Below are 16,037 nucleotides of genomic sequence, written 5' to 3'. Positions count from 1 at the left end.
CTGCATTTTGTAGATTTTGTACAAATTTTTATAGCAGGGCTGCCTTTTGTACTAAGTAGGAGTAAATTCCTTCTTTCACCATCATTTATTATGCTTTAATTAATTTGGTACATGTTATACCAATATTTTCTTTTTGACTAAGCTGCTATTAATTTGGTACGTCTTATAACAGTATTGTCTTTTGAACCAAATTATTGGAACTAGTTTAACTTTGTGGTAGTTTATAATTGTAGTTAACTTTGTAGCATGAATTATTATATTATGCTTTAGTAGTTAACTTTAAACTAAGTTGCTGGAACTAATTTAACTTTCTAATTAAATTTTAGATAAAAGCAATGGTAAATTTGAAATCAAACAATTGAATCTCATAATCATTTTATTAAATTTCAATAGATGAGTACAAATGATATTTACATTATACATTCAGTACAAGAACAATTCACTAGAGATAGAAAATTCATTACAATTCTTAATTCTTTAACTATTTCTAATACAAAACAAAATCAGCTACTATCAATGCACATTCCTTTTTCTGTTCTTTTTGTTTTTGCTTCTACTGTGTTCTTTCTTTTACTTCAAGGTTCTTTCTTTGGCCTCTTTCTATTGTGTGTTTCTTTCTTTGCTTCAACCTTGATTATCTGAGCTCTTTCTATTGTGTCTTCATGTTGTAACTATCTCTAATGCACAAAAAAATTAGCAGCTATCAGTACATGTGTTTTTGCATAACAGAAGAGTACACAAAGTCGGGTGAATTACCTGCACAATAGAAGAATACACATACACAATGTATATGGAAGTTTATAAAAAAAAAAAGTAAAACTAATATTACTAAGGTTTATTGAAATAGACAGACAACTGAAAAATACATAACACTCCAACTAATGCCAATAGCTAGAAGACAGATAAGACATGCCCATTTATACTAGCAGCAAACAAGTCAACAAAACCAGGCTCACCTAAACCAATAACTATCATTCAGACGCATCAAGTTTGCTCTAATGTAGAATTACAATTAAAAGATACATATATGAAATTAATAGATATACAAATTAGCACTATTGACTTAGTACCGAAACGCCGAAAAAAGATTAAAGACACCAAAACTAGATGAGCAACACTCAACCAGAACCACAAGCACCCAAAGCTTGATAAAATCTGATAAAGACACTGCTGGATACAGAGAGGGACAATTCGGTAGGAAGATCCAAAACAATAATGCGTAGCTATGACAGGTCCGGAAGAACCGACTATTTCCAAGTTGTAACCTCCACACCACCGAATCGGACACAAAGTATCAAGCTTAAAATAAAAAACGCAGCCTCCAGTGAGAGAAAAGAAAATTTCAATTACGACCAGCTTCGCTCCAACAACATAAAGACCAAGAGGCTGAAGTCTGATAATGAAACCATACCGAAGAACAATGAATCAAACCATAATCGACTTCGATTTTGGTGGAGGAGGGGATTTGGTTCATGGTAGAAAGGGCGTTGCGAAAGACATTTTGGACTTGAGGATGGAGTTGGCGTTTGTTCTTGAGTTGAGTTTGCTGAAAAATAAAATTAGGGATTCAGTGAAATATTTTTACACAGGTAATCTCAATGAAATAGAAAGGTTAGATTTTATTGTAATTACTTTGTGAATAAATAATATTAACCATTGATATTATTTTCTGCCACATGTCATTCGGTTACACAAATAAATGTTGATCCCCATTTCCTTAAGAAATTGAGAATATTTGGACTCGTTTATACCCTTTATCAATTATCAATGCACCATGCACAAATTTTAACATGTTATGTTTAATTTTAGTGCCATAGCCTAAATCATTAAATACATTCATAGATAACAAGTTTCGTATGTTTAGAAACATTCCTCACATTTGTTAAAAATAACTTATGGTTGTCAAACATCTTGAGTCAAATTGTCTCAATATCTTAAAACTTGCAAGCCTTATTATTACCGAGTCGAACGAATCCACGTTCTTTTAGATTCAAAGTCTCAAAGTATTTCTTTCTTACACACATGTGATAAGAGCATTCAAAGTCCATGACCCAACTATTATTTATCTCCAAACTTATTACTACTAGCGAACCAACACTTTTATGATCATCCTTATGTGAGACAACCACGATCAAAACAAAATCACCATTACTCCCCCTTTTAGGATAATCATTATTGAAGTGACGTTTTTGTGACAAATTAAACACTAGTACTTCACTTTGTCAACCCCTCCCTTTTGAAATATTGGATCCTTTTTTATAATCATCAAACTTTAATTCTTTCATCTTGATTAACTCATTGATTCTTATAGTTGATTGGACCTCCTCCAAGATGATAGTATCTTCCTTATCATAAAAAAGATATCCTTAAAATGATAAAAAATATAGGTAATGAGCTCAACAAGAATAGATTTTCGTCTCCCTCGTGAAGTTTCATCTTAATATTTTACTAGTCATCAATAATTTTATAAAAAGTTATCAATCAATTCATAATGGTTTTGTTTCCCGCTGTTGCACCCCAAAATTTGCCTTCTTTATTTGAGTTATAATTTATCCAAGACGTTTATTTCGTCGTTCGAAAAGGAAGAAAAATAATAAAGAGTTTTCATGGGTTTAAGAAGATATGGTGTGAAATGTGGTTTATACAGTGGAAATACGAGAATATTCACAGGTTTCATTTGGAAGATGATATGAGCGTGATTCTCGCGAAGCCCCGACTGTTGAATTTGCAAATCACCTAAGATTTTACAGTGGAAAATGGTGCTGAACCGCAGGTTTTCGGACACTAAAAAATTCATATCTCACAATCCGCTCGTCCGATTCACTCAAGATTTTAAGTGAAGCTCCGTACTAATATTCCCGATATTTCATATGTTCGGACCGTCGACCAATTATGCACCGAAAATGCTCAGCATTTTGAAGAGCGTTGTGATTTTTTAGTGAAAAATGTGTTTTCGGGTATGTCGTGGCGAGTTTGAAAATTCATAACTTCTTCGATTTTTATCGTATGAGGTCCATTCTGGCGGCAGTCTCTCGTAAATTTTGCTATCTTCGATTCTTCGTCACACGTGCTCTTTCAGATTTCGAGCCGAAGTTTGAGTTTTATCGCGTTCTTTGAACGGTACTCGCAAAATTCTGCACAGTTGCACCAGATGAATCGGTGTTTCTCGTCGTTCAAACGCGCGTAATTTGTTCACCGCTTATCGGATTGAGACGATTCTCGCGGCTACGAGTCACAAATTTAGTCATCTTCGAGATGACATTAGTACCGTTTCCGAATTTCGCATCGAGTCACATTTCCCCAAAAATGAGCAAAAAAGAGATAATTAAGGGGCGTTTTTGACATTTCACTACATACACTATATAGACAATTTTCCCTCCTTTTCTCTCATAACTTCAATTTCACCCAAAAGATCAAAAACAATTTCTCTCAATTCTCTCTCAATTTTCTTGGATCAAAACTACAAAAACTCACAAAACCTTCATAAATCTTCATCAATTCAAGATCAAATCTCAAGAACATATGAAAATCAAAGCAAGAGTGAAGAATCTCTTTTCTCATTGATCATCAAATTCGGATTTCCATCTCTCCCTAGGATCTTGCGCACCGCTCTCCCTCTCCACATCTCTTGGATTTCGCGTTCGTGTTCATGTCGTGTTCGCGTCGTGTTCTTCCTGATCTTGATCTCTTCGTTTGATCCGATAAATTCACTTCAATCCTTGTTTGATGTTAGTATTTGTTGCTTGTTAATGTGAATTAACATGCTACTTGGATTTGACAATTGATAATTGATGATGTTTATGTTGAATTGTTGAATTGGTGATAATCTTGAATGTGATAATTGTTGATCTTCATGAGTTGTGTTGTTGATTGTGTTGATAACTTGTTCCAACTATTCATGAATCTAAAAGAAGCATATAACATGTTTGTTAAAATGAGTGTGAGAGTTGATTTTTGACTATAATTGATGAGATAATGAATGGCATTGGTGATGTTGCTAATTGTTGACACTTATTCATGATTTGTTGTTGATTGTTGGCATTTAATGATTTTGGGTGTTGATTTCATAAGTTTTAAAAGCTACTTTGATACATGAAACAATGCTGGAATTTATTTGTGTTGGAATGATGTTTGAATGCTTCAAAATGACATAAAAGTGTGGTTGTATGAAGATAAATAGTTGCTGGATTTTTTTTTGGTGTTGATTCAGTGTTGATAATGTGAATTTCGTTGCTAATGTGGTGAATTTGATGCTGGAAATTTATGAGGATTGTTGATGTTGTCGACATGTTGTTTGAGTAGAAATGGTAAGGATTTGAATTGATACAAGGTTGAAAATTAATTGCATTATGTCATGTGAATTTTGATTGAAGAATTGGTTTGTTACTTGATAATGCTAATTGCCTCATGACTTGAGCTCCATATTGATTTTGTTACCAATTGTTGTGTTTATCATATAGAAAATGTTTCATAAAAAAAGAAAAGTTGTTTTGATTGTCTTTGTGTTGTTATTATCACTTGAAGGCTTGTTCCTATGCATCAATTCTACTTGCCAATGTATACTCTTTTGTGCTAACTACCATGAAGCTTTGCAATGAGTTTGAATATATCCTATATGCATTTCGGGACTGGTTGTTTACATTCTTTAGTGCAGCAAATTCATTTGATACTCCACATCACCCTTCACTTCCTCTAATTCATGAAATTTGGTTTTCTAAAAAGAGATTTTGTCATAAAGTGTGGTATTGTTTGTCATGTGTTTCTAAGTGATAATATGATGTGCTAATAAATGCTTGAGAGTGCTGGAAATTTTATGTTATTGTTTTGTTGTTGTTTTTTCCCCGGATTTTTCCATAACACGCGCGATGTGTCGGTTTCGCTTCAAAATGCTATAACTCTTGAACCGTGTTGAATTTTTGCAAGTGTGAATAATGTTTCTTGAGTGGAATAATATTTTCAAAGCTGATGGTGCACTTTATTTTCGGTTTCGGCCGACTTTTTTGTCGATTTTGCTTCTGTCCCGTTTCAGAAGTCGTGCTTCCGAGCCGATTTTGTAAATTCCGACTGCATATTTGAGTTCCTTGACATATTTTTAGCTTACCATAAAATTTTGGTTTAATTCCGACAAGTTTAGTTTTTATCATTTGTACCCGATTTTACCATTTTGGTGTACCTTCTCACTTGTAAATATTTTATTTGGTTTCCATAATACTTGGGTACATATTTGATTAACATTTGAGTGATATTTCTGGTTGTCTTCTTACTTTCGCTCAATTTATGTTTAAAAAGTGTGTTAATTTCTCATTGCGTTATCCATTTTCGGTGTAAAGCACCAACGCAATTTCGATTGCGGTTTTTGTTATCTCTAACTTGTGTGCTAGTGTGCAAGGCATTTGGATAGTCACGGATTGACGCTTATCACTTGAGTGTTCCGCTTTATTTGCGGAACACAATTTCATTCACTCGTGTTGTGTTCTCATCTTGGATACACGTTTCTCTTACTTTATATCTTCTTGCTTGGTTTGCTTGTTCCTCTTGCAGGTGTATTGTGATTATGCTAGACGCATACGTCGACGCATGATTTATTTTCACGATGTCGACCCTTGTTTGCTTACATGGCTAATTAGTGTGCTGACTATTTGCTCTTGCCTTTGCTAGCTCGCTTGCGAGATCTCTGGTTTTCTTTCTTATTCTGCTGCAGTTTACGGATCATAATCCGTTTGGTATTGATCCCGTTTCATTTTATCTTCTCTCGTACTTTACCGTTTTTCGCATCATCCAATGACATGAGAAGTAGGATTTTGGCATTCATCTGGCCAAGCCCTCGAAAGAGGCTCTGTTTTTGTTGGTGTGTTTATATTTGTGCTTTGCGGCAGGGAGTTACGGTGTAATAAGACCTAAAAGGCACTCCGTTAAGTCCTCATGGAAGGCATGCGGAAAGGGTTAGCAATCAACCCCCGCTCAGTCTCATCGAGTCCGTTCAGTATGTGCACGCTACGCGTGGTTCGCTTCTGAACTAGCACAAGATCTTGTTATCGAGTATGTCAGGAAAAGAGTTCATGCAATCAGACCCCCGCATTTCCTATAGCTTGCGTCGCTCGACATTTATGCTCGGTGTATGCACACACCATTTTCCTTTCAGATCCGTGACGGCTTGGTTGCTGAGAGGGATTCGCTCCTCTTATATATGGCCCGATCATTTTCGCGAGGTCTAATGCTTGGTTGACTCGGGTGATCCGCTCCCCTTGGCTATGGCGGGACCATTTTTATACTACTTGGCCAGTGCCATTAGTTTGTTTACTTTACGAGCGGAGCTCGTTTGTGTGATACTCTTGTTTGCTTTCCCTTTTCCCCCATAGGTTGCTAGCTTAGTTTAGACTTGTACCGTTGTATGATAACATTAGGTAGCAAGCTTTCCCGCTTAACTTGGGTTTTCCTCATGCATTCTTTAAAACACAAACCACACTTTTTGATTTTCTTTTCTTAAGAGCTTGTTATTTCTGCTCCATTCCCAAGCGTAAGCCTCCAAAGGTCGAGCAGCGGAGTGCGAATGTAACTCGTTCACCTAAAAAACACAAAACAAACAGAAACTAGTTAGCCGAGATACGGTACCTCTGATTCCTCAAAAAGGATACGTAGGCAGCGGGGTAGGGCCCGTGCAAGTATAACTCTTTCTTTTCCCTACATTTTGCATGCATATTAGTTCAGTTTAGGCGTATATTTGTTACACACTCATAGTTTTAGACACAAGCGTGGATACCATCGAGTACAATGGGCGCGAGGGGTGCTAATACCTTCCCCTGGCGTAGCTGACTCCCTTACCATCTTCTCTAGTCGTGAGACCGTTGTTTTATTTCGTGGTTTGCTGGCATTCCCTTCCTTTTCAGGATAAATATGTTAGTGGCGACTCTGTTAATTTTCGCGGTAGCGGCACCCACAACCCAAAATGAGTAGAGTTATTGTTTCATTGATAACCTATGAGCCAAATATTTGGTCATATGCATTTATTCAAACTTGACTCACATTTCTACCTCATTTTTATCCATTTCGACTTTCCTCAATACTTTATCTCCGAGGCACAAGATAATGGAACACCGGCCTTATTCACCATATATCAAAAATATATTTAATGATCTTAACAAGAGTATCAAGCTTAACCTTAATATTTTGCACGTAATCAATAATTTTGTGAAAATGTCAATTACTCCACATTAGATTTATATTCCACCATCCGAAATAAGTAGAGTTATTGTTTTAGACATAAACTATGAGCCAAATATTTTGTCATATACAACGATTCAAGTTTAGCCCATATTTCCGTCGCGCTTTTCTCCATTGTGAATTCCCTTAGCAATTTATCTATGAGGCACAAGATAGTGACACTCATGTACTTATATATCATCTCAATCTTCTTCACTTATGCTAGGATTTTAGGCATCAAAGTCTCACCTTTCAATGTTTCTAAAGAATTTTGTTGAATGAAGATTGGTTGTATCTTCAATTTCAAAAATCAAAAAGAGTTGCCTCTAAAAAACTTCTTGATATCTCATTTAGAACTCATGATACTCACTTGTAACCTTAGACCTTTTTTCCCATGTTGTTCGCCACATGTCATGAAAATGAAAATCAAAGGATTCAAACGAACAAAGAAATGTGATGTGTGAGATAAAAGAACAATGACAACCACACTAAACGATCTCAAGAATTAATAATCTACCAATTAAGTGTAAGCAAAACCACAATAACATAAACAAAGATAAAAGTAAACAATCAACACATATAAATTGTTTTCCTACTTTGATAAAAAATGGTGGAAAGAATAGTTCTCTTATCCACCATTAATTAAGAGTCTCGGCAAAAGATTACAAATAAGTTACACGAAATTATCTCAAAAAATTATTAATAATGACACTCAAAGATCATCCAAACTCTTTAAGTAAAAATCTATAAAAAATAACCTATTTATCTCTCTCTAAAAGAATTTCCAATCAACAAAAAAATAACAAAAATATCATTTAAGCATGACTCATGTTTGAGGCCCCCGCCTCACACTTGTGCCACATGCCTCACATATGCTTCCAATGTTCATCATCCGTCTTATAGATGAAATTTAATCAAATTGCTTCAATTCTAATTGCTCACAAGTATGGTGGCCCTTGCTGGACACCTCACTAGGTGAGGCAGTAGTCAAAATTATTGGAATACTGAGTTTTTAAGGCAAACTTCCACATAAAACATAAAGTCCACACGGTTTATATCCTTTTATCAATTATCAATGCACCATACAAAAACTTTAACATACCATGCTTAATTCTAGTGCAATAGCCTAAATCATTAAACATGCTCTTAGACATGCCTCACATCAGTTAAAAATAACTCAAAGTTGTCAAACATCTTGAGTTAATCGTCTTAAAATCTTCAGACTTGTAAGTCTTAATATTACCGAGTCGAACGAATCCACCTTCTTTTAGCTTAGAAGTCTCAATGTATTTTTTCATTAGACACATGTGATGAGAGCATCTAGAGTCAATGACCTAACTATTATCTATATTCAAACTTATTACCTCTAGCAAACTAACACTCTTATTATCATCCTCATCGTGTAAGGCAACCATAATCCAAAAAAATCACCATTACTCCTCCTTTTAGGAAAATCATTCTTGAAGTGATTGTTTTTGTGACAAATTAAGCACTTGTACTTCACTTTGTTAACACATTGGACTTAGACTTCGTCTTTGATTCCTTTCCTTTTTGGTTTCTCTTACCCTCGCCCTCCCTTTTGAAACATTAATTCAAACCTTTTTCACTATCATCAAAATTTAACTCTTTCATCTTGGCTAACTCATTGGTTCTTATAGTCGGTTGGACCTCCTCCAAAGTGATAGTATCTTCCTTGCCTTAAAGAAAAACATCCTTAAAATGCTCAAAAAATATAGGTAATGAACTCAATAAGTTTTTTCTCCATCATAAAGTTTCATCTTAATATTTTACTAGTCATCAATAATTTTATAACAATTTGTCAATTGATCCCTAATGGATTTGTTTTCCACAGTCCAAAATTAGTTGAGTTGTTGTTTCATTTATAATCTATGAGCCAAATACTTGGTCATATGCAATTATTCAAACTTGACCCACATCTCTACCGCATTTTTCACCATTTAGACTTTTCTCAATACTTTATCTCTAAGGCACAAGATAATGGAACACTGTCTTATCCACAATATCTCAAAATATATATTTAATGATCTCAACAAGATTATCACATTTAAACTTAATATTTTGCAAGTCATCAATAATTTTATGAAAACTGTCAGTTACTCCACATTGGATTTGTTTCCCACCAACTAAAATAAGTAAAGTTATTGTTTCAGACATAACCTGTGACCCATATATTTTTTCATATACAAGATTCAAGTTTAACTCACATTTCCGCCATGCTCTTCTCCATTGTGAATCCCCTCAATACTTTATCTATGAGGCACAAGAAAATGACACTTATGTCCTTACATATCATCTCAATCTTTTTCACTTATGCTAGGATTTTCGGCATCAAATTATCACTTTTCAATGTTTCTAAACACTTTATTTGAATGAAGATTGCTTGTATCTTCAATTTCAAAAATCCAAAACAGTTTTCTCCAAAAAAGCTTCTTGACGTCTCATTTAAAACTCAAGATGCTTAATTGTAACCTTAGACTTTTTCCCATGTTTGCTTCCACTCATCGTGAAAATGAAAATCAAAGGATTCAAATGAACCAAGAAATGTGATGTGTGGAATAAAAGAACAATGACAATCACACTTAACAATCTCAAGCAATAATAATCTACCAATTAAGTGTAAGCAAAACCACAAGAACGGGAACTAGATAAAAGTAAAGAACCAACACACATAAATTGTTGTCCTACTTTGATAAAAAAAATGGTGGAAATAATATTTATTCGACCCATTACCAATTATTAAGAATCTCAAAAAAAATATTACAAATGAGTTACAGTAAATTATCGCAACAAATTAATAAGAACGTTACCTAATTTCTACCAATATGAAACTTAATCTCTACAAGCTCTCAATACCAAAATCATTTAACCCTCGAACTTTATATTACACTCAAAGATCATCCCAACTCTTAGAGTAAGAATTCCTAAGAAATATCCTTTCTATCTCTCTTTAAAAAAAAAATTAACCAACAAAAATTGCAAAAATATCATTTAAGCATGGCTCAGGTTTTGAGGCACCCGCCTTATGCCTGTGCCACCTTCCTCACATATGTTTACAACATTCATCGTTCACCTTATTGATGAAATATAATCAAATTGGTTCAATTCCAATACTCACATGTATGGCAGACCTTGTAGGACACCTCACGGGTGAGGCAGTAGACAACAACATTATTGGAATGTTGAGTTTTTAAGACTAACTTCCACATAAAACTAAAGAACGAGTGATTGGTTTTGGATTTGAATTTTTGGAATTTGACCTTAGGAGTAAATAGTTGTTGGGTTTTAATTTAAAGTAATTGATGAGTTTATGGGTTTAGGATGAAAAGGTGATGAGTTTATGGGTTTAGGATGAAAAGGTGATCATGAGTTTCTGGGTTTGAGTTGAAGTTAATTTTATCAAAATAAGGGGATTTCTTATCCCACTCTAAATGGTGAAAAACAACCTAAGGAAATTTGAAAATACCCCTCAGATTCGAGAAGTGCCCTAATTGAGTCTCACCAAATTTTTTCCTCCAAAATTAAGTCTGAAAATGTATCTCCGGACTTACCCTATCATAGTTTTTCTAACTTAACAACTCATTAATAAATTCGGAAGTACACTTCTGAATTTGTGAAGCAGGAATTTGAAAACATGTCATCTTTTCATGTTAGGTACAACTCTGAAAATGCATTTTCGAATTTATCAAATGTGATTTTTAATAAAATATAACCCTGCATGCTCTTCTTCTTCATGATCAAACACCCATTTTCTATCAAAACCCTTAGAAAAAAATCATTCCATTCTCAATCAATTTTGCACTCAAAAACTTCATTCTTGTGTTTCATCACATCAAAATGAGTAAAATAAGCTAGAATTTTAGGTAAATATCATGTATTTTATTCCTCATTTCTGACATTAGTTTGGTTTTTGAGCTAAAAAAGTTAAGTTGCATCCGAAAATGCATTTTTGGAGTCTAGGTGAGTTAATACGGAAGTGCATTTCTAGAATAGTTTAGAGTTTATTTCAAGCAATTTTTATTATTTTCTATTATTGTTTGCCTTAGATATGGTGCACCCTAATAATGTTATCCTCAAATCTATTGTGTCTACGGATGCCAAACATGTTGATGTCCATGAGGTAGATTTGGGGAACCAATTTACAAATGGACAAGATTTTGAGGTTCACGATCATATGCTCCAATGGATTCACACAGATCATCCTAATTGAGATTTGGTGTTGTAATCAAAAGGTATGATAATGGTTCAGATAGAAGAATTGCATTTGTAACACTGAGATGCGAAAGAAGTGGCAATTACATAACTCCTCTCATGTTTTCTATAACAGTCCTTGTTTCTGAAATAAGTTATGTGTGAACAGTTTCAGGTGAATCTGGAAATGTATTTTCAGATTCACCCTAAATATTTTAAAAATATATAAATATGGGTTTATTCGAAAATGTATTTTTGGATGCATCCTAATTTCACAAATTTCACACAAAATAAGGTGTATCTGTAAGTAAATCTCCAGATTATCTCTTGACAAGGATTGAATCTCTAAGGTCCATATTGGCCTAAATCTTGTATAAATATGGGGTTTCTCATCTCATATTTTTAACAAAATCACATAACAACGGAATGAGCATATATTGGCATATCGCATTTTTCTATTTCAACGGCGCGAGCGCCTCACTTGAATTTAGGGTCACTGAGTACACCTATCTTGTAGATCTGAAATCTAAACTGAAGAATCTTCTAGAATACTCAGACAATCGAAAAATTTGTAAAACTCGAGTATCGTTCATCCTCAATTGACAACGAAAAAATATTTAGTTTAGCAAGTTTGAGCTGAAGACTGGTGAAGATTTAAGGGTTATGTGAAGTACATTTCACCATTATAAAATAAAAGGTTTGATCAAGTTGGATGCGAAAATTGCGAGATCCACCGAAGATATTTTGAAAATGTTGAAATGTCCTACTTGATGATGAAATGTATTACTCGATTTATGTTAACGATTTTCTATGTAATGTCTTATTTTTAATATATGTAATAACAATGATTAATGTTAATTTATCTCTGTTTTGCATCTATTTCATTACTGCATTTGTTTCTAGTTTAGTAGGTTCCAAAAATGCGCTTCCATAAGATATACAAAGATACATTTCCAAATTAAATTTAGTCATAGAATTGAGGCATGACTAACAAATGAATTGTGTATGATTAAGATGCGTCTAAAAATACATTTTTGATTTCTGAATTCTAAAAATAGTTTTGATTTTTCAATAAGTTTAGGAAGCAATTATTAAGTCTATAAAGCAATCCCAAAATAATTTGATATGAGGCCGGACGTAGTTTGTCTAATATGTAAGCCACACCATCATATTTTGTCCATCAAATCTAAATTACTTAAATTAAGAGAGAAACTTTTTGTAAAGATTAAAATTAGATAACTTCTTACCTCGTTCCTTAGGGTTCTTAGACATCATGTGCGCTTTTAAAAATATCCCCTGCTTCGGCATATGTATCTCCGAACTTACCTTTTTTTTACTTAATGTTGGTTTGTTCCAAAGGTACATCTACGGAATTTGAAATTTTTCTCAACGTTTATCAGTTTAAAATAGTTCCGTAAATGTAGCTCCGAAAAAAACTAAATTTTGACCAAAAAAAATATACTTCTTGATATGTATCTCCATAAGCATAAGACATAAATAAATGAAATTGCGTTTGATGCTTAATAGTATCAAGGTAGATTAAGAAATTGTCTAAAATTAAAAGTAATCCATTTTTACATACTTTTTGTATATTTAAACTCCAAGCCTTTTTAAAAATTATTTATTAAAAAGAAAAAGTTGATTAACGATTTAATTTTATTTAAGCTCATTATCCATAAAACTATAATGAGTCAATGTTGTTTTATATAGGTAATATTACAATGAACTTTTTCATTAATATTTTTCACCATTATAGAAACACAAATCGTTTATTTCTTTGGGAAATCTTTGGTAGGTAGAAACACAACCACAATCTCAATTCAAAACTCTTATGCAACACACCAAAAAAAACCTTAAACCTTAAGAAATTCCATGATGTATGTGTTGAAAGCATTACAATGGACTTTGAAACCTTGGAATCCAGCACCTTTGGCAAGATCCTCGAACTCTTTCTGTGTTCTCTCTTTCCCACCTGGATTATGAGCCAACATGATCACATCAATGTGAACCACACCTTTTGTTGCCAAGCTTGTGTCTGGTGCCACTGGAAGAATGCATTCTGCCACAATCACTTTTCCATTTTCAGGAAGTGCCTCATAACAGTTCTTCAAAAATTTCAAGCAGTGCTCATCACTCCAATCATGACAAATCCACTACATGCATATAAAAAATATCATCAATCATTTCCATATGTTTTGAAGTATATCAAATGTAATAGGCTAGACACCTAGCACAATGTTAGTGACTCAGTGTTAGAGTGTCGGACACTAACATGTGTCAGACACTAGATGAGATTAAGATTTAGAAAATGTACCTTCATAAAAATAGCGTCGGCCTTTGGAACACTAACGAACATGTCTCCACCAACATGCTCGACTCCTGGGTAAGAAGGAGCGTCTTCGATGACATGAGGCAAATCAAAGTTAATCCCTTTAATAGTGGGATACTTTGAGACAATGGTGTTGATTACAGCTCCGGTACCGCCACCTACATCAACAAGAGATTTAAGGCCTTGAAAGCCTGTGTAGGTTTCAAGAATTTTCTTCATTGTGATGGTAGAGTGATCAGACATTCCCTTGTTGAAAACTTTGTTAAACCTTGGGTCTGTTCCATGGTATTCAAAGGCTGTCATTCCATAAGCTTTGTTGAATGGAATGCCCCCGTCAAGGACAGCGTCTTTAAGGTGGTACCTACAATGCCCAAGGACTAATGATTAGGAAAAAAGTATTCCATTTTATATAGTTGAATTAATCACAATTTTAATTATAAATTAAATTAATCTTCTGTACAATTGAAAAAATAGAATTTTATAATTCCAAAAGAAATAAACTTAAATCAAAACCGTCCGATGTTAATTAGATAGTTCCTACTGCATGAGTGACTGTGTGACTGCATGTTTTTTCGACTGCAGAAAATCTTTATCTCGATAAGTTAAACTTTAGATAGATAAGTGTATGTGTATTGTTGTACAACTAGAAATTGTCCAAATGCTATTGGAAGCTTTAGAAGAATATTGGTTCACACTCCAATGGTGGTTGTTGAATGTAGAAAATAGAAATGATGGGTTGAGTTGGTAACCACTCAAATTGGTGGTCCCTTTCTGCCATCATATTTTGTGTACAATAGTCCTCTGTATCAAAACCAAATCTTAAGTCACCTCCTTATTCATGGTAACCCAATTATTAATATACACGAGTTAATTGCTTCTCAAAAACCTTAATTTTTAGGTCAACACTCACTAAACATTTTGTTTTCTATGATACTTAGAATTTAATTATGTATTATAGTATGATGTTACTTTATATATTTATTAGAAGTGCAAGTAACACTATTTTTTAACAATATTTTACCAAATAAAAAAGTGGTTTGAGAGTGAGATGTGTTATCTATTATAATCCTCCTTTTGTATAGAGATAGATATTCCATTTATAAAAAAGAAAAAAAAAACTATACACTATAGTTAGTAAACTTTCCATCCAAATGAAAGCGTTTTCATTATTTAATCTAGTTATTAAAGAATTGAATTCTATTACTGATCATTGCGTCTCAAAGGTTACATCTTAAAATAATGTATATTCTAGACAAAATTTAAGGGTTCCAACCCTTGCATAAGAACAAAACAAATGAAAATTAAGTAAATTTTATTTCTAGAAACCAGCTATAGTACTTTTTTTGCAACCTCTCACACTATGATTGATCTCTATTGTTATTATTATCAATTTAACCCACCACAAATCCATCATCATACTTACATAAAAGCTTATTTTTAAAATCAATTATTTTCATATGAATTCTTAACAGCAATAAAACAGAGTAAAAAACAGAGTAAGAAACAGAGTATATAAGAAACAGTGAAAATACCAGCTTTCCATGAGTACTTTATCCTGGTTCATGAGATTAAGAGCAGAAATAGAAACACCATCTTCATTCTTAACCAAGTACTTAGCAACAGTAGCCAAACCATAGAGTCTCTGAACTTTACCATCTTCAAGAGTCGTTAACCTACAAGTAAGAATATTGTAACAAGCCAACAAACGTAAGATACGGTCCAACATAACAGGTGCATCAGGGTTGTTTGTCGGAAGCTGAGAAGCGATATCTAGAGGTGAAAGATGAGCACCAGGGCCAGATTTAGCAATGATTTCTAAGAGATCAAGTTCAAGGGCTGTTTTTAGGATCATTGGAAGAACAGAAGCACTTGCTAGTTGCATGGCGAAGAGGTTTGCTTCTTCGTCTGAGACATGGGTTGGTGTTATTTGTGTTTCGCTTGTTGTTGGTGTTGAACCCATTGTTGTTTGGTTGAGGGTTGGTGAGAATGGAGTGGTGATTGGAAGAAGAATGTGATGGAGTTTCAAATGTGGGTTTGTGTTATATAGAAGAACATGAAATGAACCTATGAGGAAAATGTTTGGTTGGGTTTGGTGTGTTGGTTCAATCTATTTAGATATGGGTCCCACTCAACAACCACGTTTAGGACCCACAAAGAGAATTCGTGAATTTGTGTTAATAATAATGTAGTGTTATACGTTGATAGTGGCTTGTGAGTTGTGACAATGAGAATTGAGTGTGAATCGAAAAGAACCCTCGAAACCGAAAGAAGAATAGTATATCAATTTGCTTACTTCAAA

At 33.8% G+C, this 16,037-nt stretch overlaps 1 protein-coding gene across 1 annotated transcript; it reads right to left on the bottom strand.

The window, feature by feature from the left end:
• Positions 1 to 13,085: 13,085 nt before the first annotated feature.
• On the bottom strand, positions 13,086 to 15,787 carry LOC131661230 (caffeic acid 3-O-methyltransferase). The gene is made up of 3 exons (XM_058930689.1): positions 15,271 to 15,787; positions 13,724 to 14,099; positions 13,086 to 13,562 (listed from the first exon to the last, which is right to left on the bottom strand). The coding sequence occupies exons 1-3, from the start codon at positions 15,696 to 15,698 to the stop codon at positions 13,263 to 13,265; spliced, it is 1,104 nt and encodes a 367-aa protein (XP_058786672.1). The 5' UTR covers positions 15,699 to 15,787; the 3' UTR covers positions 13,086 to 13,262.
• Positions 15,788 to 16,037: the final 250 nt, after the last annotated feature.

Source organism: Vicia villosa, linkage group LG3 (genome assembly GCF_029867415.1).
Source record: "Vicia villosa cultivar HV-30 ecotype Madison, WI linkage group LG3, Vvil1.0, whole genome shotgun sequence".
Lineage (NCBI taxonomy): Eukaryota > Viridiplantae > Streptophyta > Magnoliopsida > Fabales > Fabaceae > Vicia > Vicia villosa.
Note: the sequence above shows the minus strand (reverse complement) of the source record. Positions and strands in the feature narration are given on the sequence as shown.